This window comes from Daphnia magna, linkage group LG1, assembly GCF_020631705.1.
Source record: "Daphnia magna isolate NIES linkage group LG1, ASM2063170v1.1, whole genome shotgun sequence".
Classification (NCBI taxonomy): domain Eukaryota; kingdom Metazoa; phylum Arthropoda; class Branchiopoda; order Diplostraca; family Daphniidae; genus Daphnia; species Daphnia magna.
Genome location: NC_059182.1, coordinates 18,876,294 through 18,897,763, shown reverse-complemented (window position 1 = coordinate 18,897,763; position 21,470 = coordinate 18,876,294). Strand labels below are relative to the sequence as shown.

Genomic DNA, 21,470 nt, shown 5'->3' with positions numbered 1-21,470 from the left:
GTTTTCATTTTACCAAATCCCTTTTCAGGGGATTGAATTGATAAGTGACTGAGCCGTTTTCGACTGCACCAACAGACAAGATGCGTAACCTTAAACCAACTGAATGACAAACGTAACACTTGACATCCTCTCAGATGAATTGTCCACGCTGTATTAGAAAACCGTTGAATAATAATTTGAATTAAGATTTCGTTTTCTTCTTTTTCTTGACTCGATCGGAAGTTTCGCCATCATCTATCCAAATAAACTAATGAAATTCTATCCGTAGACTGGTGGTATTACACATAAGCTCACCCATAATAGGATCGACAATGTCTGCAAACAGTTTCCTCTTTTTACTCTCCTTATCTTGCATCGTCTTCCAGTCGCCCTTTTGTTTCTTCAGAAGCGGCAGAGCGTATTTTCCAAAAATGATGCGACCAAAGAAATCGCCTTGCAGCGCCGTCTCTTTCTGTAAAAGTTCTTCTCCAATCAACTGTCGCGTTTTCACTGAACTAGCTTGCCAAATAGCATCTAACGACCGCGAACCAAATTTGGATGAGGCTAACGAACAAAAGCATCCTTGCAACTTTTGGAAGAGTTTGTCGTGGCTCTTTTCACCCACAAATTCAGCGCTAAAGAAAGCGTCCATGATCCGACTACCGAATGAGTCATTCAACAAGTCTCTCAGCTGACTCGTGTCCATCTCCAACAGACTTTGCACGATTTTTATGGGTTTGCCAAAGTGCAGCAATGACTGCACAATCTGCGATCCAATGATGTGGCACTTGAAAGCAGGTTGGTCATCGGCCGGCTGCTCAGCCACTTCGTAAGTGATGAGGCGAGACACCAATGGCACAATTTTTATCTGGCGGATTTCAGGTGTGAAGCAGTGGAACGTTTCCATCAAACTCTATGTGAAGAAAGGAAATACTAGTATTACGTTGCGGTGTCAGAGCAAATGATAAGCCCTATTTACCTGCAAAAACTTGGCTTGGAGAGTCGATAGGCGTTTGCACGCGTTTGCTAGACCCAGGACAACAGTACCGCATCCAGCGGCGAATATGTCTTCCATTGCTGGGGCCAATTCTTCAAATATTTCTGCAAACTGTACGATAGGAACATGCGTCAAGCTAAAGCCCTTCAATGTACAATCAACTTGAAAACGATCATACCACTTCTTTATCTTTGACGGCTTCCAGTAACTTCACGACCGAGAATTTTAGGTCAAAATTCTCTGCCAATGCTTTCAGCCGGCCTTTAAAGTGGGTCTGGTAAAGCTGCCGGAAGATTTCATCGTCGCTAACAGCCACACAGGCTTCTAGGGTGTGAACGACAGCCGAGCTGGAAAACATGTCATCCGGCTGAATAGCCGATAAAATGTCTTTGACGAGAAAGACGAGTAGTTTCTTACAAAGGTCAGGTGCAGTCTTGTTCAAGCAAAACAAGACCGTTTGGATCACAGCAGAGGAATCCTGGGAACGCACCATGTCTAATCAATTGTAGAACTTTCTCTTTACAAAAATAAATTAAAAGAGCAATTGGCTATAATGATTACCATGCAGTTGGGGCCAGCTAGCAAACCGTTCACCGAAATCACGTAGCATAGTGACGAATTCAGCAGACTCGTATTTTGGAATCCCGTCGGAAGATGCGGTATGATCAATGTGTCTTCTGGAACGGTAGCTTTTCATCAGCAACGTGTCCAGTTCAACGCCACTGAGGCATTCCAATGATGTTCGTAGTATATGGCTAGCATAGATGTCTGAGATAAATTCCTCCACATTGTTGAAAGCATAGCGACTGGCTGAAGAAAGCCATTTGAGACAGAAAGCAGAATGTTGATCCATGCCGTCATCTGGATTTGTTTTGGATATTTTCTCCAGACAAATTCTCATGACCTATGAAGAAGAAATCAGAGGTGATTAAAAGCTAGTGGCCATTTTAAGTGGCTAAAAAGAAAGTGTTGCATACTTTTTCCAAGACATGGCTGGCATAAGGGTCTGTGCAGATGATTCTCATGTTTTGCAGCAACAAGTCAGCAAAGAACTCCAGAGTTTCATTCTTGGCGAGTGGTAGAAGCTTCTCCATTACTTTGGACACTACTTGATTACAAATCAGGTCCATTTCTTTTCCTGCGGTCTGCTCGAACACGTTAACGACAAACATATCTGCATTGGAAAAACATTAGCTCGTTCATTTAAAAAAATTATAATAATAAACACGAAAACCCAACAAACCTTTTTCTTCTTCGTCTTCAAACTCTTCGTTGAGCCGTTCCATAACACGAACGAAATAATTGTAGGTTTCCTCGTCCACATTTTTTCCTCTGCCGTACAATCCTTTCCGACCGTATTTTCGAGCCTTCACAAGGAAAGAATGCTTTTTTTTTACACGTCCTCCGCGACCACCTCTTGAATATCTGGACGCCATGCTGGAATTTTAGCTGCTGCTGCAGTGCTGTTTGACTTTTCCCTGTCGTCTGCTTCAAAAAGTAACCCAAATCAAGAAGCCTCTTCTACCTCGCGTGAAAAATGCAAATTCAGCAAATCCCATTTCGGCATTTGTTGATTGTTGTTCTAGTCTAGACATTTATCAAGAGAAGCGTAGAACAAGGGCAGTGGAACCATTCATCATTTGGTTTTGTGCAACGTGAAGAACTTTCCAATCAATAGTTTCTTTGTGCTTGGCTGCGGTGACGGTGAGGTCGTACAGTATATTTCAACAACTTTGTACACGACAGACGAGTGTTCAAGCAGATTTACAACTTTTAACCAACCAAGCAGTGACCAAAGAGTTGACAACTTAACGTAGAAAACGTGGAAAAGACGTAGAACGATAGCAAGTCTGGGAACTAAAAATGGTGTCCTTTCGTGCCCTTCTTCTTGGAAATTCGTGAGAGAAAAAAGGTAGGACACTTGTTCAGTTGCCCACCCTTTGCGTAGTCTACATGGGGAAGGGTACGTTAAGCATACTGATTTCGTACCTATCCTTCACCACCGTTTCTTTCTCTTTTTTTCTTACTTTATTCATATTTTTTACTTTTAGTTTCTCAACCCTTGGGGGAAATATGAACCTAACCTGTACTGTACGTCGTAACTTTGAAAGAGGCGTGTAATTTTAAGTAAAAGGGCAGGTCTTCTGTCACTTTGCCTGCACTTTAATGGATCACATCTTTTAAAACATACCCCTTGATCTGCAGATCGTGTTCATTGATCAGTACGTCAACTCCCAAAGATCTTTGCATTTATGGAAACATTTTTAGAAATATTTTTGTTCTGCAGATTCTAAAAAGTCAATGTCTACGCGTCAAGTCACTGAACGGTTCAAACGTGATGTAGGTGGTAGTTTTTGAACAACTAGCCACGAAAGTGATTCGACTTATTTTACATGCAAATTGAAACACGTACGAGCAAACGACATTGAAGTCAAAATCGATTTTGCCTATTTGTTGGACGGTTTTCTTTTCTCTTTCATGGGGCGTTGTATTGTTAAGTCTATCATCAGCAGGGTCTTTTACTCCCACCATTTATGGCTGTGGACACCTCTAGCCTATAAGTTTAGGTGAAATCCAAATATTGAAACCTATTTATTTTTCGCTTTTTTCGTGTAGCACCAATATTCTAAAACATCAGTAAAGTTTGAAATCGGGGTATAAGGGACGATGTCAAGGGACAAACATTTCACCTGAGCTCAGCTCTGATCATTGTGCTTGTCGGTTTTATGACGCATGTAAATTATACCTTGGCAGGGGCTGCTGGGGCGGCCGGAGCGACGTAAGGAATGTAGGGAGCAGCATATGGATAGGAGTTGTAACCATAGGGATAAGCTGCGTAATAAGGAGAGACTACATTCTTGATTCCGGCAGTGTAGGCAGCTGGGTAAGCGGTGTAGGTGGAGGGATAGCCGGCGTAGGCGAGGTAGGGGTAACTTTGAACTGCGGTGTAGCCAGGGGTCCTATAGGTGTACCATTTGGGGTAAACACCGTGAATGCTGTAGTATTGCTCAGCAGCTTCTTGGTCCTGAGCCTCCATGGACACAACACAAGCAGCCAAAGCCACCAAAACCAAAAGAGTCTACGGCATTACAGCAATTAGAAATCGTAGATCAGTAACTTATCAGCTATAGTTATTTTAAAAGATTGAATACCATGGATTTGTACATGATGAGAGTAGAAGAGGAGAGAGCTGTTGTGTTTCTTGGCGTTCAAGTGAGTCTTTGTACTGTCTAGCTTCTTCAATTTATACCCCCCGAAATCGCTCATTAAGGCTTTATTCAATTCAGTAACAACCACACCCAGTATCTCATCCCGTCTATAAATATGTAACATGTTTAACCAGTTTTGTTTGTTTGTTTTTAACTTGCGCTGTTTGCCACACGGCAGGTTACGTGACATTGGGAGTTGTTCTATTGGAAGATGACGAAAGATTCCCACCCTTCCTAGAGGTGATGGCATTGGCCTTGAAATAAAAGAACATTTAACTGTCTTTATTGCCATTGTCACATTAAAAGAGTTTGTTCTAGAGGACGATCAATTCTGTGCCGAAAAGTACTGTCAAGTTTCATGCATAATTACGTTTGATGGCAGGGATTTTGTTTCAGCAAGGCCCTTGATACTTGGGTGGCATCATTTTTCTTTTCTTTTATTTTACTTGATTACTGATTAAAGTTTTTTTGTTTAGTGGTTCTACTCTCGGTTTCTTTATATTCCATTCGTTCGTTTTGTATATTCCATTCGTTCGTTTTGTATATTTCATCCTCCGATAGATCCACATCGAAGCCACGCAGGTGGTATCTTAAGTGCTATTGATCCTATAGCAATGAAATGATTTCATCTATAGAAAGTTGTTGCGCATTTTGTATTTGCTTTCGACTAGACCAGTTGACTAGTTTTATTGAAATTGTAAACATTTATTGGGCCGTAGAGATAATGTGGTTTATGTGCCTTCCGTAAGGGTACATTGGACAAATACATACACGAATTGGATCACTTTAAGCGCAGAAGACGATCGAATGATTGAATAGCAACAAGTGAAAAGGCTAGGGAATGAGAAGTTAAGGCAGAGACGGAGAGAATGAGAGCAATCTTTTCCAGTTTTTCGCATTGACTACTTGGAGAAAGAGGTCGGACTTGAGAAAACGCTGGTAAGAATCGCGTTCCATCATGTGCTGGATCTTCCTCTGAGCCTGATCGAATGCGTGTTGGTCAGGACTATCCGATTGGACATTGGCCAGCGTCATGGCTCTCGTCTCGGCATCCAAATTGACCTAAATGTTATGCATTAAGAAAAGGTGAAGTGAACAAAAATGGTAAACGTTGAACGTAAACGCCCTCCGAAAACGGGCTACGAGGTTATACTTGTTGCTTCTTGGAGGCTTGGACAGTCAAAAAGTCCTTGTAGATTTGCTGGGCTTTAGCCGCCATGTCTTTTGGTTTCGTTGAATGTTTGTAGTCTTCAACGGCCAGCCAGAACTCGAGGTTTTCGTTGCTGAATTCGCCTCGCAAAAAACTGTGGTAAAGAGAAGATCCATCTGCAATGTGTACGCAACAAAAAGCTTTGATGTAACATGTCCCAAGGCCGCAATTTGAACATACTTTTTTTTGTTTTGTTTTGTAACGGAAAACGTTTTGAACTATAAGAGTAGAATGGTCAATATCGGCAACATTAGCCATCAATTTCAGACGTAAAAAATAAAGAAACGCAACGATAAAAATATTCCGAGACTATGTAATAAAAACTGTGAAAAAAGAGGCCGCAAATCGTCAATTTACGTTTAGACGAGAGAAGAGCAGTAAAAGATTCTGCCCATTTCTGCGCGTCTGCCGGTCCAGCTGATGTGATCCTCGTCCATGCCAACATGTTTCGATTGCCAGATGCACTCAATCTAAAACGATGGATGCGGGTTTCGAATGCGTTGATGCCGTTTTGAATAAATTGCAGGAAAAAAAACAAGACAAATGATTTGCACGGGTGAATGGAGCACAGGTAGAAGCGAGTTTGAAAGCTGCATCGTCGCTTCGAAACCTGCAGACAGCCAAAGCTCCGCATATATTTGGAAAGGCATTCAGCGTTGAAAAAGAGTAGATCCCGTTCTTTCTTTCTCTTTCCGAAGCCTTTTTTCTTATTTTTCGCTCACGGGCATCAGCCTTGAAAATAGCCTGGATGATTTGCATGTTTGAACGCTGCAGTGGTGGTCAAAGCGTTACACGGCTAAAGTTTTGCTCGTAAAAGGTGTGCCACCTGCTGACAGAATTTAACAGACATTTCTTTGAAAAGCCAAAATAACTTTTGTTCAAGACATTTTTCCCTCTTAGCCTCTCCCTTTCAATATTTACGGCAAAACCGTAAACGCTATAATCGAATCTAAAGTTCAACGTAACGTTAATTAAAGTAGATCGACGTTGAGACCAGTACATTCACTGATGATCTTGCATCTCGATCCCGCATTAAACGGAGAAAGGATGCACGTGAAGAATGAGCTTAATCCGCAATGAATCATTCGCCTTTGATGTTGTGCAGTATACCCGCAATGCAGCGTAGACGGAAGCCATCAAGGACACACTTTAAGGCAGTCGAGTTCAATTACATTTTTCCTGTACTACTATTTGCTGTTTTTTCAATTAACAAGTTGCAAAAAAGCAAGTCATCGTCGCACGTAAGGGAACGAGCTGCAAAGGGCAAGGAAATCCCCGCATGACACATTTTCATACGTGCTGTTGTTTATTAGACGAGATGACAAACAATGTCCAAACTGACTGGCCGAGTATAAAACATAGTTAACGCGGGGATAATAGCGAAATGTGAGGTCTCGCTAATTTCATTTTCGCTCATCATTGGCTATTACAAAAACGTAAAAAATATCCCAACGGGCTCAAAAAAATGCTTCATGTGTTGTCAAATTGTCGTACACAATGATGCGTCGCATCCGGTTGTGACGGCAAATCGTGTTTGAAAAGCTCATTTGATGTACCGCGTGAAGGCCATTTCATGACTTTGCGATAATTTCCCTAGCAATTCCGCGAACACGGTCACGAGCCCCAAGTTTATACGAGACTTTTGTTATGCCCTTCTTTTCAATCGTCTCAACTATTGTGCGACGACATGAATAAACAACATTCCCCGTCCATCAGGGCCGTGGACAATCGTTGCCGATTGGCTGGCCTTTTAATAGATATCATCGCAGCACGATCAATAGCGCGTCTGCAAATCTTAAATCAATAGAGATTGCGTATGCTCCACTTGGAATTGATCACGGTCACGCAGGAATGTGCTACATCATTTTGTTAGACGGCCACTTGTGTAGGACGTCAAAAAGATGTTGCGAAAACATTTTGCTTTTTATAAGTCATATTTTATTATTGCTAGTGTAATGATGCGCTTCTGATGTATGAACTAGTAACGTTCTTGTATAGACGTGTATTAGGACAGTATAGCCTAGTCTAGCACAAGTGTTTACGCAACGAATTTCTTTTATCAATCGTTGTCCCGGTGAAAGTCAATACTGCAGCCACCTAACGATTGCAATGTTGACTAATTTTTAGGCAGTGTGCGGGCAATTGAAAATTTGATTGAATAAATCTTTGAAATTTGTGGAAACTTATTGAATTATGCACTGCTGTGTACAAGACATTCTTTTTTGGCTTCCTATTTACGTATGCGCATGTACTATTGCGTGAGGCCAGTGTAGTACAAGTGTACAGACAGCACGCAAGGCAGCGGTAGCTACGCGTGCAACGTAAGGGTCACCGAATTCGTGTTACCAAATTCTCGTCTTGTCCCTGGCCCACTTTTGGTCTATACAGTTACGGTCGGATGCAGTCACCATCATTTTTTTTTCTGTTTTTTAAATATACAGCTGGTTTTTCTACAGTATTACCTCTACAAATATGCAAAACTGCCTGCAAAGTCCCCCGTTCTGTATATCCATTGCCGTGAGAGTGGGTTTTTTCTAATTTCTAGAAATGTGTTGATTAGCGTGGCGTGCACCCAAATAAATTGGCTGACAATCAAAGTCGAGATCAAGGACTTTTGTTGACACAAACCGTATAACTACTGAATGTAGATCGAATCAACCAGGTTGATGGCACTTGATGAACGACACCTGATCCGAAATTCATTGCGCGCAACGTCATCACCGGCAGCACGATAAAAAGCGCGTGATCGAGTGACTGATGTGCAAATTTTCGGTATTCCTTCAACGCAGACTACTGTGCTGTACATAACAACACCGACGGCCTCGACATTTTGTTCTTTTCGCTCGAACGCTCCTTATATTATCTTTGCTATATCCTTCCTCTTGAAAAGAGGGACGCACTCATAGCACATCGTCATGATTAGCGCCATTATTATACGCTAAATAGAAAAATGGGTGGAGAGAAGAGAGAAAACTGGTGATGGCCTACATTCTGCAAGAAAATCGAGCCACACGTCGCCACGAATCCGCGTTATCCAGCGGCCGGAAACAAAGGAACGAAAAAACAAAATAGAGCGAGTTAAATGAATGATCAATGGAGCTGGTGCAGAGTGGAAGATATGCATTTGAAAACAAAAGTAGACACAATTTGCTGATTGGGTTGGATTCGATTGAGAACGAGACATTATTGATGGGCATCAAACATGATGTCGATTTTTGTAGGTACACTAACATGTGAGAGGGGAAGTGTACAGTACGTAGAGTGCTGTTTCCTGATTACCAACAGGGAAATTTGCGATCAGGTTTCATTCGTGCAACTAGGACGAATATTGGTCTAATTATGACGAACGGTAGACGACTTTCATTTCCCTCGCGGCTTCCAATAGACGAAGAATTCCCGCTTGACAAGTCATATAGAAAGCAAAGTAAGCGTACGTGTCTGCTATATAGGGAGTCTATTATAGACAAATCAAGGTTATCTAGATTTCCGTCTTCTTGTGTCCAACCGGCTTCTAATATGCATAATGAACACGCACTATACAGGGTTTATAAGACGAGACTACACATCAATGTCTATTCCTTTTTTGATTGTCAGACACAGGCAGGAATTCAGCACAACTCATTTATAAGGAAATATTAAATAAAACGGATAATGAATATACCAAAGGCGTGTCATCTGTTTTTTTGTTTTTGTTTTACAATGGCGTCAATAATTGAATCGATTTACTTGCAATAATACATCAATTTTTTTTCTTTTCTTTTGAATTATAGTTGGTGATTTACTTTCACGGAGAAACGCGAACGTCAATCTTGTAAACCTTGAAACCTTACCGAAATTGTCTGGTCGTCTCGACGCACAGCACACACAGACAAAAGGAGGGGGTGAAAAATAAATGAAAGCTTTCGTGATGCAATTTGCATACATCAAAGCCGAGTGTAGGTGCTTGGGTGGGGCCATCAAAGGGCGACAATCGTTAAAAAGTTTCTCCTTATTTGATGAAATCTATTTGATTCGTAAATGCTAAGCTGCTAGTTTCTTATGGATACGTTCTCTAGATTTATAGTATAGAGTGTGTCAAGCGTAGAGAGCACACCAAGTATAGACACATCAATGGCGACTCAATGACGTCACGCAGTTGTTTTCCTTTCAGACCGTCGGGAACGCCACTAGTTCCCTCTGCCACACCTCCTCCCAGCCCGAACGAGCAAACCGAGAAAAAAAAAAGGGAAAAAAAAAAAATCTTTCTCCTGTTGTTGAGCCTTTCGTCGGAAAGTTCGTCAGTTGAGTCGCCAGTCGTCGAAGCGTTCGGTCGGTTAGTCCGTCGCCGTTAGTTCGTGTGCATCGTGCGTGTGTGCCCTTTTTTTCTTGTTTTCTTTTTCTTTTTTCGATGCGGCATTAAAAGTTATTATTGTTATTCTCATTACTAGAGTGTCGAGAGATTGTCTGTGTTTATGTGCCACTCGCACTTACGTCAGAGATTAGCCACCAAAATTATTTATTAAAAAAAAACACGCATCTCGTATGGTGGGAAACCCTTAAAAAAAAACTGAATTTTCAGAACCTAAAAAAAAAAAACTGCTCGTTTTGTCAAAAAAGAAAAAGAAAATTCTTTTCGAAAACAACTGGCTGCAGAAAAAACATTCCGTGACGATTATTGTGTTTATACGTTCGGCTTTTACAACCCGGATCTAAAATTAGGTCGGTGGCTCTGCACTGCCGATCGTTCCGTTTTCTCTCGTGTACGTGTGCGTGCACAGCTGTTGTTGCAGGCTGACGGTTTTTCTTTCTTTCTTACCTCTTTTCCACCAAAACTATAGAAAAAAAAAAAACGAACGAAAAGGAAGAGGGAGGGAGTGAAGCTGATCATGTCGCCATTTCGAACTTTTTTCTGCCAAGGTAAGACAACAAAAATGTTTTCACCGACAGCTTCTTTTTTGTTTGTTTTTTGCTAGCCCTGCCTTAAATATGTTTTGTCATTTGCGATTGCCCCTCTTTTTCCCCCCTCCTTGTCGACCGAGTGTCAGCGTTATTTTTCGTGCAAAGGGTTGCGCCGCCGCACCGTTTGCCCATGGCGGACTGGCAAGAGTATTGATCCGCTTTTTGGCAGCGGGGGCAGGGAAAGGATGAAAGTGGGGGCTGGAACGGATATTTAAATCCTTCGTTTACTATCGTTGATGTGTAGTGCGATTCATTTAACGTTGATTGATCTTAAAGGGATCAACATCAACAAATGTGAAAGGAATGACACGATAGGGAGGCGGAAAGAAGGAAGAGTTTGAATCGAAATGTTAGGCGATGGCCGACTTTCCCATTGTTCATTCAGACATGTATGCATTATTTCGTGTGTGTTTTTTATTTTATTTTTCTATCTGCTTTTGTTCGTGTGGCGGAGAGAGTCTGGCAAAATAAACGGGACGGAACAATCCGAACACCGTCACCACCAAGCAACCAACGTCATATAGTTTTTTCCTTTAGCCCTTTTTATTTTTTTATTGGATTTTCTCTTTGTTTGGTTATCCACACAGGCTATTATGAAGTTGCATTAGGTTATTATTATGATTATAACAGTCAGATCGGGCTTTTCTGCTTTTTTTTAAATATTTAATTTTGTGGAACAAATGAGGACCGATTTGTTCAGAGGGCTCCATAAATTGTGTCTAGCCTGCCAAGATGGCTGTCGTTTCTAATTACGACTGTCAGCTACACGGTTATAAATGCTGGCAGCCGACGCCAATAATGAGTGGAAGGAATGTTGTTTTTACTTTGGCCTTTCCTCATTCAGTAAAAACCGTATTCATTTTTCGTGCGCGTAGCTACTATACGTGCCGACGATTGGCTCAACGCAGTCGAAAACGAGTCTCGAAGACGTCACATTTCTTCGTTTCTCTTGTTCAACGTGGGGGAAGATGAGCCGGGCCAGAAACGGGGTATCTCCCTAGATGTACGCAATCAATAAGGGAACTCCCCTTTTTCGCTTCCAGCTACTGACTGATGAACCCATCCGCCACGCTGTTCCGTTTCACCGTTTGTCTTTCCCAACGTTGGCTGCGCGCACAAATGATTTGTTCATTTTTTTCTTGCCTCATTTTATGGTTTTGCCCAGCTCACTGACATGTCTAATGCTCATCCAGTTGACTTAATTTTTTGTTTGTTTTATTTTTCAAACCGGACTCGTGCCTCCTCTTCTCCTTTTTCTCTTTTCTTCTTCTTTCCATTTTCTGTTCAAACGCCTCGTAAGACTATTTCAAGAACGGGAAATGTCGTCATTCGAATCCGACCCGAAAACTGAAAAAAAACTACAACACCCGTCCAGGATATTGCCCAATATCTACTGGACGGGTGTAGTTTACGGAACAGCCACGATTTCCTTTTTTTGTGTGTATGTGTGTGTGTGTATGTATGTATGTGTACGTCTTCAAAATTGTTGATTCGAAACGTTCCTTTCGTTTTGGTGGTTTAATTTTCATCATTTCTCAATTTCGTTTGCGCAGAATTGGAGGGATAACAGATCTGGCCAACTTGAAGCTATAAGCCCGGCCCGTGACATGAAGTGCTGCGATCTATTGATGAGCGCCACCCGATTGCTGCTGACGCCCGCATCGACGTCTGATTCAACGTCCAACATCATGTCGTCGCCGGCTTCTGCGGCCAAGGAATGCATTTTAAATCAACAGTCGATTTGGCTGAACCAACCGACGTCGACGATGAAACGACGAAGTCAAACGCTGCCCGATTTGTATTCGCCTTCAGCCTGCGCGTCGGCAGCGTCGGCTCTGGAACGACGTCTGTCGAGTCACGGAGAGAGAGGCGGCCATGGCGATAGCAGCAGCAGCACGGCCAATCGCAGCGGTAGGCGTCGCCGGAAGGATTTGCTCTCTAGCGGCGGTGCTGGCAAAGAGCAGGTGACGATGGCGAAGGACGAGCCGCAGCCGAGAATCATCAATGACGTACATTCTGGCCAGGCGTTTATCAGTGACAGGACGGCCCTAGCGGCGGTGAAGCAACAGATACCGGCCGTTCACGATGCGTTTATCAGACGCGATCGTGCCCTCACAGCGGCCAGTAGTAGTTTGAACTCGCTGCATTCGTCAGCTCGTCGCTCGTCGTCGACAACGTCTTCATTATTCAATCACCGCTACAGTCGATCGGCGCTAGTGTTGACGCGTCCATTCAATCATCGCCGCTATCCGGAAACTGTTTCGTCGTCGTCGACTGGCCATGACGCAACTTGCGCAACGAGTGTTGACGTTGCCACTGTCATGATGGACGATGAAACGACCGACGAGTCGAGTGCGCGCCTTGCCGTTTATCAGCAGCCACCGACATCAGTCGTGGACGGGCGGCGACTGGACGTTTGCAGATCGGCACCGACCACTCCGCACTTGCCTCGTTCGCAACGCGCAGTCGGACGTCAGCAAGAGACGCGACGAAACAATCCGTTGAGAAATTCGAAATCGTCGTGCGGTTTCAACGATCCGGTCGTCGCGTCAATGGCAGTGCAAGACGAGGATCCAACGGCGACTCGGTCGACGTGCAGCGATGCCGCCATGGCTAAACGCGATGCCGACTCGGAGGCGTCCAGTGACGGCGAGGTGCTGGTCAACGCGTCGTCTTGTTTGTCGCCCCCTCCGCCTGTGATCCAACGGCGCTTCCTGAAACTGTTGTCGGAAGGCGACATCCAGTTGTGCCGCGTCACTCATTCGGGCACAGTCATCGGCAAGATTTTGAGCTCGAAATTCTTGCGACGTTGGGAGACGCATCACCTGTACCTCAACGACGCCCAAATCTCTTCGAAAACGGTAATTTTTGATGGAAAAGAAATTCAATTGAAAAGAATTTTGATTGTTTGGCTCAACAGCCGTCGGGTTTCATGGAAGAATCGACGCCTTATTCTTCGATGAAGGACATCAGTCTGGTCGTGTCTTCTTCTTCTTCTTCTTCGTTGACTTCATCCGCTTACTTGTGGGATCGCAGTTATTCCGATCCCGGATCGATGGAAGTGATGGGAGCGGCAGCAGTTGGCTCTTCCTTTGCCACTCCGCCCAGCCATTATTGGCCGCAACATTGTTTGATCCGCATCGTTTTGCCCGAAGGATGTCTTCTTCTGCAGGTAAATGGACTCGCCAAATCCGTTTCTTCCTCCACCTCCACCTTCTTCGTCCACCTGCGCAGCAGCAGATGATGATCGACTACAGTTCGATTGGCAGTTGGCTGAAATGATGGGTCGACAATTGGCCAATACGAAACCGTCTAAAAATAGAAGCACGATCGTTGCCTCTATTTATAGCCGTCAGAGACCATTACGCCTCTTACGTAAGCACGCACGCAAATATGAATCGCCCCTTTTTTTTATTTAAAAAAAGACAGTGCGCAAAAAGCCGATCTTTTAATCAAATCCGCAAGTTTCCGTGTGAGCGACGATGTGGGCGTCTGTTTCACCCAACGTTTCTGGGCTGCTTTTCAAAAAGCCTCTTTCATCTTTTTAATTGAGTTGTTGCAGCGCTCTGGCAATGCGCTTTGGCCCCGAGAGCCAAAACATCCATTCTAAAAAAACAAAACAAAATGAAAGAGGTTTATTCTTAGTAACTCTTAAATAGTTGTTGGATTTATTTCGAGTAGCAAGTTGGCCCGGCAGCCTCCATGTTTGGGGCTACCGATCAATTGCACTCACCTGGAAATTCATCGACAGCAGCTTTTCAAAAAAACCCTTTCTGAAATCGCTCGGGTAAAACTGCATCGCCGGCCCTGTAAATTACAGGGTAATGCCGTTGAATAATCAAACGGCATCAGCCTACAGATTAGAGTGAAGACGTAGCGATAAGAAATTTTGCGTTTATCAGTAGCCAGTGCAATAGTCTCTACGCGTAAACTCGTCTGGATTGCGCTTTTTTCTTTAAAATAAAAAAAAAAATGGAGATTCATTTGTATTCACACGTTGATCGCGTAATACTTTGCGAGCCGGATATGAACAAACACGATACACAAGACTAGAGAACTGCGTATATTTTTATTTTATTTTATTTTTTTTTTGCTACGGCTGTGTTTGTGTTTGTCGTGTGTGTCTGTGTGTGTGTGCACGCGTGATGATGACGGAGTTTTGAGTTAGGTGCCAAACAACCAACAAACGAAACGAACCGGTAACACAACAAGGAAAGGAAGGACGAGAGCAACGGCGTTGGTGCGTCGTGTGTGTGTATAAAGAAGGAAAAAGAGGGCGTCAGTTTGTACGCCCTACTATATGTATATTTTAAAAAAAAATGTCTAATATGTACTATACGTACAACACATGTAATGGTGGCTGGCTGGTGCGACGTCACAGCAGCCACCTTTGACGTCAGAGCTCAAAGTTGTTCTCTTGATAGCAAATGTCAATTTTTATTCTTTTTAGCCATTGATTTGATTTTATTTTTAACGATGGGTTGCCGTTCGCTGCACAATTCCCTCCACTTCTATGTCGGATCTGATTTACAATGCACATACCGTCTAGTGGCACGACGATCGTTCGTAACGGGCATTTCGTACTGCAGCACGCAGTGATTTTTTAAACGTTGTTATCGCTGACGGAAATGCATAAAGCAGTTGATGAATGATATCGATTTCCGGTAGAAAGTAAAAATAGAAACGGATCGATGTAATGGGTCTAGGTTTATTATTGAGTACAACTCGAACGCTCAACGCCTATTGGTTTTCTTTTGCAGGCCAACAACGCGTACGTGCGAGATCAGTGGTATCACTCCATTATTTGGAAGGTACGTACGGTATCAGTAGACTATTATTCTTACATGAGGTGCTCATCCTTCCTTCATTTGTGACCCATCACGTGTGTCTAATATGCAGAAAAATCTATTTCGGTACCACCAAATAACGAGGCGGACAACCAGACAGGAAGTTTTGCTGAAAGAAGTCAAGGTAATTTAGGCTAACAAAAACTGGATGATGATGATGATGATGATGAGTGGACATAAATGAATCAAATTCTATGTGACACGTCACTTAGAGCATGGTGGAATTGGCGACATCGACGCCATTACAGGACCATTGCATCGCTCAGGCGCCATTCCAAGTCATTTCGTCTTTGCTCTCCACCGTCAGCGTAAGTGTTGCCTCCCAAATATTTCAACAAAACACAACACAACCCAAAGAACACAACAACAACAAAAAAACCAAAGAACTTGGCCTTTTTGGCTGCTCCTTCGTCATCATCTTCCTAGATTTCTTTTTTTTATCTCGCCGGATGACGTCAATTGCCGGCGTATAACCTTCAAAAAGATCTCGCTCTCTTTCTCTCTCTTTCAAATGCCATTAAGAAAACAACGAGACGACTAACATCATTTCGTTTTGTTTCGTTTCTTTCGTGACTGGCCGCGCTGAACGTAGGAAGAGAAATCGCAACATCATCAGCAAAATCGTATTTCAATCGGCATGCCTGGCGGCTGCTATTATTCTCAAACGGTTTTAGAGGATCTGTTGTTGACGTTGTCACCTCTACTGGAACGACAACCTCCGTCGCGCGAAATGTGCACCGCCTTCAGCCGACACTGTCGACTCCATCCGCGATCTTCTCTCGTTCGCGGTCTCTTTACCTCCGTCGTTCATCGCATCCTCAAACACAACGTCGTCAGTTGCCTCAGTTTTTTTCTCTTTCTTTTCATTACTGGTTTTTTTATTCGATTTCGTTTCATGTTTGTTTTTTTTATTGAAAAAAATAGGATTTTGGGAAAAATCCGTTTATGCGACGCTTCGTTCACGACTACATCCGGGTCCTTTACGCCCACAACGACGGGCCACAGGCCGTCCGTGACTTTGTTCAAAGGTGCGTTTCATTTCTTTCTGGTTTTATTGATTTAAAAAAACATATATTATTTAATGCTTTATGGATGTTTGTTTTGTTCAACATTTTGGCAGCGCTCACGGTGAAGGAAGTGCTTGTCCACATCCACGTGTCCTGCCCAATTTAGTGGCCGTTTGTTTGGCTGCTGTTTTCAGCATTTACGAGTACCGACGTCGACGACAACGTCATCCGTCCGACTGGGTTAACATCCAAGCCAATCATCCTGTTGATCACAACGAAGATAAATTGACGACTGCACCAATTGTTGAACCAATGGCCGTCGAAGATCGTCCAGTCAGTCAAGATGAGACTCAGCGACCCCACAAATCCAACAACAATTGCCACAACAACAATAACAACAACAACAACAACAATAGCAACAATAACATTTGGGACATGCAATGTTATCTGACCATCATCAAAACTGCGTTAGTTTCGCTCTTAAAGTTTTGTTTATAGCCGAAAGTGATGGCGATTAACGAATGGGTTCTTTTGTTTGTATTTTTCAAACATAATTTAGTTGCGAATTTGAGGATTGGCGTCCCGGTTTGGCCCAGCTGTTGCAACCTGTCCCGTTCCCTGACGAAGCGCTCGTTGACGACGTCTTTATCAAGTTGGCTGCCACATTTCATATGCAAACAGAGGCGATTGGACTAAATTTCATATTCGAATCGTTTATTACCAGGGGGATGGGTGTTGTCGTTGGAGCCATTGGAAACGATCCTCGTTGCGCCGTCCATCAGTGCGTGCTGGGCATCCGCGAAGGAAAAGAAGGCTGGTTCCACGTCATTTGCCCGTCATCGGCTGCCTGTTGCGACGACGGATCTCTTTGGGCGTCTATTGTAATTATTATTATTCATTTGTTTTGGGTCATAATTGGTCCAGTTTCATTCAAAAATAATCACGTACGAATGACAATAGCTGAAGACGCTGCTCGACTGTTGCTGTCGTCGCAAAGCGTTTTTAGCTTCCATGACGAAATTGGTGGGCGCTTGCCAACTGTTGGCCTTACGAGATCATTCGTCGGCGCAGGAAACGCTTTGCCTCATGCTCGAATGGAATCTGTTGGAAGTCAATGCCGGCCAGGAGAATTCACAATGCGGAACGAACACGAGTGCGGAAGAACGCGATTCGCTTCCGCTGCAAATAGCCACAACGTTGCAAAGCACCGAATCGGGTCGTCGACTCTATTTCGAACTGTGCGATCGTCAACTTCACCTGAAAGAATTGGTACTGTTCGCAACTGCTGTCGATCACCTTTTCAATGTTTTCTAACATCAATTTTGCATCGACAGCAACAAAAGGGCGGACCTAAAAAATTGACATTGCCCAATCGATCGACGGACGATGATCTGTCGAAATTGCTACTCAATTGCGGTTCACTGGGCAACCTTGAATGTCTGAGTTTGGCCTTCACTCAGGTGACGAGTGCCTGCGCCCAGCATCTCATTAAACTGCCCTCTCTGCGCTACCTCAATCTCTGGTCTACTCAGGTACTTGCGTCGTCTCCAATCAATCGCACATCTGTACGTAACTGTCTGGTGTTCACTGTCGTTTCGAACTGCGCGTATTTTTTTAGTTTGGCGACCCTGGTTTGCAGCTGATAAGCGAACACCTCCATAAATTGCAGGTGCTCAACTTGTGCGAGACTCCCGTCACCGACAAAGGCCTCGCTTGCCTCGCCAGTAAGTTCATTCAAAACCATAAAACAAAAAACAAAAAATGCCATTTTCACTTGACCCACTTTGAATGAAAAACAACCAACTGTTTGACTCTCTTACGAAAAAAGGTATGAAGAGTTTGCGCAAGCTGAATTTGAATAGCACGACGTTATCAGTGTCGACATTCGAGAAATTAAAGCAGAAATTGCCGTCGCTTCAAGAATGCGACGTGCGTTACACGGACGCTTGGTGACAAGACGGGCCGGGGGATCATCAACAGTCAGGAGAAGCAGCTGGCCACACCAGCGACACTCCAACTCCCTCGAATGCCCATTCATTTTTCTGCATCCGGCCACAATTACAGACGTCGTCGTCTACCCTCAATCCGAATCGAAGCGCCAATCTCTTTTTCTGCACTCGCTACCATTCGACACGTCAAGCGCCAGCCAATTTTCTACAACTGGCTGATCAATTCCGTTAAGAAAATTCCGCCAATGAAATGAATTCAGAGTTTATTTATTTATTTTATTTGTTGAGGTGGGGTGGTGGGGGGAGTTCTTCTTCTTGTGAAGAATGAACTTGATGAACTTGTGTGTGACGAGAAGAAAAAGAAGCTGCTAGTCCCGTTTGTTGCTACATATGAAAAAGAACTAGCTCATTCAACTTCCTCATTTATCTAATTTTGCTCTGCTATTGGGATCCATTTTCTCGCAACCACAACATCACGGTAACCAACTCTTTGGTACATGTGCACCTACAGTTGCTTTATTTATCAAATATATATAGTATATACTATCAATATCGTGTGTGTGTGTGTGTGTACATATGCAACAAGGACCCACCCGACGACATCAGAAACTATGTATACTGTTCTATTGATGCATTCATATTCTATTCTGTATCTGATTTGTCGAACGGTGATTTGTAAAAAGGGAAACATTTCCTGTGTTTGCTTCCTGCCGTTTATTGATCGTCCCCAAAGTGTAAGCCCTCAGTGATGGGCATCGTCGCGTACAGCCTTTTTAGCTGATTCAATTTTGTTTTACCCTTCTTTAAATGACGACTTGTAATCGACCTTGTTTTCCCTCGTCATCTTCTTCTCGATCACATTTCAAGAAAAAAAAAAAGAGCTTAAATTTTGTTTTTAATCCCCACCTTTTACTTCTACTCTCCTTTTGACAAGTCAACCATCCAGTCCTCATCCAACATCCAACCAGTTACGTATTTAACGTATTTAACTTAAAAAAAAAAAAATGCGATTTCAAAAAATTTCTTATCTCTATTTTTCTGATTCGAAATGAAGGTCATAGAAATAGGAAAAAGATTCTAGGGTTTTCCTTTGGAAATTTGCAATGTGAAAAAGAGTGAGTCTATTTTGGTTGATTTTGCGTTGCTGTACCGATTCATTTCGGCACTCAATACAATTTGGTACAACAAAACAAACACAATTTCCAAACATTTTCTTTCGTCCATTTTTCATGCCATAGCAAAACGTACACACACACACACACACACACACACACACAAAAACACACACAAGAGAGAAAAGTGGACTATGCAAGAGGCATCCGTCATTATCCAAGGTCCGTTAGATGGCAGGCCGAGATTGTGATTATTATTTTGTTTTTCTGAAGTAGAGAGGGGAAAGATTTTTTATTTTTATGTTTCTTTTTAGAGTTTCTTGTTCATCCGGGCGGCCCTGAAGCGACTGACGGGTCGGTGGGTGTTGACAGATTCTTCGTCTTCTCCTTCTGCTGTTGCAACCAAAGAGGAAGCTGTTTCTCTTCTCTCCTTGACCTCATCACCAACGGCCGGTGTTTGTTGTTGTTGTAAAAGACTGGACCGATCTGGATCTGCAGTTGAGCCACCGTCTGGCCCTCGCCGCTTCTCCTCCTCTTCCTTCCGCTGCTGCTGCTGCTGCTGCACAATCTCAATCACCGGCGTCGTCGATTTTTTCACTTTCAATATCGATTTGGGTTCGCTTTGGCCTGCACCAGTCGACTCGCCAACACTAGAGTCTGTCGTTGTTTGACTGTTTCTATACTTGCGAAAGAGTTCAGACGGGCTCGATACTAGTGACGACGACGATGATGGATCGCCACTATTGGCACCAACCGAAGACGAAACGGGAATAAACGAAGCTAATTTGGACTTGTTCGAACCAGCTGACGATGACGATGCAGGCGAATGTTTAAAGGTGATTTTCAACGTGCCTTGGCTGTCGTCGTCGTCCTCTTCTTCTTGGGCGGTTGTGGTACCAGACGACCGTGGAAGGATTAGTTCGTCTCTGCGAAACTGTTTGACAGAGTCGGGAGTCTCTGACCATCTGACGCTCTTCTTTTTACTTTCTTCTTCTTGCTCCTCTTTCACTGCTTCGCTCACCTCTTCATCCTCCTCTTCCAACTCGTAACTGCCATCTCCAACACCTAACCTTGATACAAAGTCAAAAGAATGCAACATTCGATGATCGCCTCATTACAAATCCGAGTAATCGGGCTAAAGAAAATCGTACAAGTCCAACTCGTGCTGCAGCTCCTCTTCTAGCTCCAGCTCGTCTAGCCTTCGCCATAATTCTTCTTCTTCTGATCTTTCATGAGATTCTTCTGCAGACTGCTGTTTCAGCAAAGCCATTTTCTGCTTGTATTCCCTGACTTTGATGCGGTGCTCCTCTGCGCGGATTCATCAGGGAAAAAGAAGGAAACAAAACAACATCAAAGAGTTGCGTGTGTGTGTGTTTGCCATGTGGGTGACCAGCAGCAAGCCACGTCTAGACAACCACAACAGCAATAAGCAAATTATACCTCTCCATCCTTCATCCTCTTCCGTCTCCACAATGTTGACTCCTTGATTGAGGTCAAGTTCCTGTCTGAGTTTCTTTGTCTGATCACACCAGCCGTCCATCAATTTCAACTCCCCATGAAACTTTTTGAGAGTTTCATCGCATCCTAAGTTCAAAGTAATGAGCAGCTGGTTTAATTAGATTAGGACTCTGGGGATTCCTTAAATAGAGGGCAAATGGCCTGGGGAGTGTGGTGTGGATTATGTTGTTGTCACCTTTTATCCTCCGTTCCACCATCTGAGCAGCTTGCTTGGCAGATCTCTCAACAAACCAATTGTCACCCAGCAGGCAAAGTATCTCGTTGGTGTGTCTGACTCTCCCAGGTATGAAAGCCAACTTTCCAAAAGGCACCATGACTTCGTGTGAGACTTTGTCAGGCAGCGTCTCCAGTCTGGCTTTAAGAGCTTCATAATCCTCCTTGAATTTTGTCAATTGCTTCACCTTTTCCTTAACAATTTCCGTTTCCTAGATGCAAGCAACGAAAACAATTGAGATCGAAGAGTGAGGCACTTAGTCAGCAATCGTCAACAACACACTTGAATGTGTACGACATCCGTAAAGACGGCGAACGGGGATGTCGTCACCTAAGGATACTCACTTTGGTTTGGTGTTGAAGCAATTTGGCGAGGGGATTACTGTTCACGGATGTGACTGGTGAAATGAGGTTGTGTTGCTGTAAACCAACGTCACACGTGTCGACGGTCGCCATTGTTTGCTTGTGTTATTGCCTGTATCTCTGCACGC

The 21,470-nt window shown here is 43.5% G+C and overlaps 5 protein-coding genes across 7 annotated transcripts; 1 reads left to right on the top strand and 4 right to left on the bottom strand.

The window, feature by feature from the left end:
- Positions 1–130: 130 nt before the first annotated feature.
- Positions 131–2,548, bottom strand: LOC116935225 (nucleolar protein 9). Its single transcript, XM_032942578.2, has 7 exons — positions 2,220–2,548; positions 1,954–2,150; positions 1,538–1,880; positions 1,155–1,471; positions 959–1,087; positions 295–892; positions 131–234 (listed from the first exon to the last, which is right to left on the bottom strand). Exons 1-7 carry the CDS (start codon positions 2,410–2,412, stop codon positions 182–184), a joined length of 1,830 nt encoding a protein of 609 aa, XP_032798469.2. The 5' UTR covers positions 2,413–2,548; the 3' UTR covers positions 131–181.
- A 195-nt stretch (positions 2,549–2,743) lies between these two features.
- LOC116935113 (C-Maf-inducing protein) lies at positions 2,744–19,409 on the top strand. 3 transcript variants are annotated; one of them, XM_045173679.1, is made up of 15 exons: positions 2,744–2,888; positions 11,887–13,194; positions 13,254–13,505; positions 15,094–15,144; positions 15,233–15,304; positions 15,393–15,488; positions 15,773–16,012; positions 16,105–16,208; positions 16,301–16,654; positions 16,747–16,839; positions 16,912–17,068; positions 17,148–17,456; positions 17,522–17,719; positions 17,806–17,911; positions 18,016–19,409. In XM_045173679.1, the coding sequence occupies exons 2-15, from the start codon at positions 11,941–11,943 to the stop codon at positions 18,138–18,140; spliced, it is 3,411 nt and encodes a 1,136-aa protein (XP_045029614.1). In that variant the 5' UTR covers positions 2,744–2,888; positions 11,887–11,940; the 3' UTR covers positions 18,141–19,409. The 3 variants fall into 3 exon arrangements, with proteins under 3 accessions (XP_045029614.1, XP_032798379.2, XP_045029617.1); XM_032942488.2 differs by lacking the exon at positions 2,744–2,888 and adding an exon at positions 9,657–10,291; XM_045173682.1 differs by lacking the exon at positions 2,744–2,888 and having other exon boundaries at positions 12,722–12,850; positions 13,068–13,194.
- On the bottom strand, positions 3,554–4,279 carry LOC116935329. The gene is made up of 2 exons (XM_032942653.2): positions 4,129–4,279; positions 3,554–4,055 (listed from the first exon to the last, which is right to left on the bottom strand). The coding sequence occupies exons 1-2, from the start codon at positions 4,141–4,143 to the stop codon at positions 3,717–3,719; spliced, it is 354 nt and encodes a 117-aa protein (XP_032798544.2). The 5' UTR covers positions 4,144–4,279; the 3' UTR covers positions 3,554–3,716.
- On the bottom strand, positions 4,902–6,026 carry LOC116935285 (regulator of G-protein signaling 8). Its single transcript, XM_032942625.2, has 3 exons — positions 5,753–6,026; positions 5,339–5,511; positions 4,902–5,247 (listed from the first exon to the last, which is right to left on the bottom strand). The coding sequence occupies exons 1-3, from the start codon at positions 5,838–5,840 to the stop codon at positions 5,035–5,037; spliced, it is 474 nt and encodes a 157-aa protein (XP_032798516.1). The 5' UTR covers positions 5,841–6,026; the 3' UTR covers positions 4,902–5,034.
- LOC116935256 (unconventional prefoldin RPB5 interactor) lies at positions 19,234–21,469 on the bottom strand. Its single transcript, XM_032942603.2, has 5 exons — positions 21,325–21,469; positions 20,942–21,191; positions 20,689–20,832; positions 20,400–20,556; positions 19,234–20,318 (listed from the first exon to the last, which is right to left on the bottom strand). Exons 1-5 carry the CDS (start codon positions 21,433–21,435, stop codon positions 19,559–19,561), a joined length of 1,422 nt encoding a protein of 473 aa, XP_032798494.2. The 5' UTR covers positions 21,436–21,469; the 3' UTR covers positions 19,234–19,558.
- Between the last annotated feature and the right edge of the window lies 1 nt (position 21,470).

What these genes read in the sequence shown, in the direction of transcription:
- LOC116935113 (XM_045173679.1), top strand. Translation starts at nt 11,941, where the DNA reads ATGAAGTGCTGCGATCTATTGATGAGCGCCACCCGATTGCTGCTGACG. An exon ending in CTGACCATCATCAAAACTGC is followed by an intron (nt 16,655 to 16,746) that starts GTTAGTTTCGCT and finishes AACATAATTTAG; the next exon opens with TTGCGAATTTGAGGATTGGC. An exon ending in AGGCCTCGCTTGCCTCGCCA is followed by an intron (nt 17,912 to 18,015) that starts GTAAGTTCATTC and finishes TTACGAAAAAAG; the next exon opens with GTATGAAGAGTTTGCGCAAG.
- LOC116935225 (XM_032942578.2), bottom strand. Translation starts at nt 2,412, where the DNA reads ATGGCGTCCAGATATTCAAGAGGTGGTCGCGGAGGACGTGTAAAAAAA. An exon ending in TCCAAGCCAAGTTTTTGCAG is followed by an intron (nt 893 to 958) that starts GTAAATAGGGCT and finishes TTCTTCACATAG; the next exon opens with AGTTTGATGGAAACGTTCCA. An exon ending in CATTGTCGATCCTATTATGG is followed by an intron (nt 235 to 294) that starts GTGAGCTTATGT and finishes TTATTTGGATAG; the next exon opens with ATGATGGCGAAACTTCCGAT.
- LOC116935256 (XM_032942603.2), bottom strand. Translation starts at nt 21,435, where the DNA reads ATGGCGACCGTCGACACGTGTGACGTTGGTTTACAGCAACACAACCTC. An exon ending in TGCTTCAACACCAAACCAAA is followed by an intron (nt 21,192 to 21,324) that starts GTGAGTATCCTT and finishes GCTTGCATCTAG; the next exon opens with GAAACGGAAATTGTTAAGGA. An exon ending in GGTGGAACGGAGGATAAAAG is followed by an intron (nt 20,833 to 20,941) that starts GTGACAACAACA and finishes CTTTGAACTTAG; the next exon opens with GATGCGATGAAACTCTCAAA.
- LOC116935285 (XM_032942625.2), bottom strand. Translation starts at nt 5,840, where the DNA reads ATGTTGGCATGGACGAGGATCACATCAGCTGGACCGGCAGACGCGCAG. An exon ending in TGCTCTTCTCTCGTCTAAAC is followed by an intron (nt 5,512 to 5,752) that starts GTAAATTGACGA and finishes TACACATTGCAG; the next exon opens with ATGGATCTTCTCTTTACCAC. An exon ending in AAGCCTCCAAGAAGCAACAA is followed by an intron (nt 5,248 to 5,338) that starts GTATAACCTCGT and finishes CATAACATTTAG; the next exon opens with GTCAATTTGGATGCCGAGAC.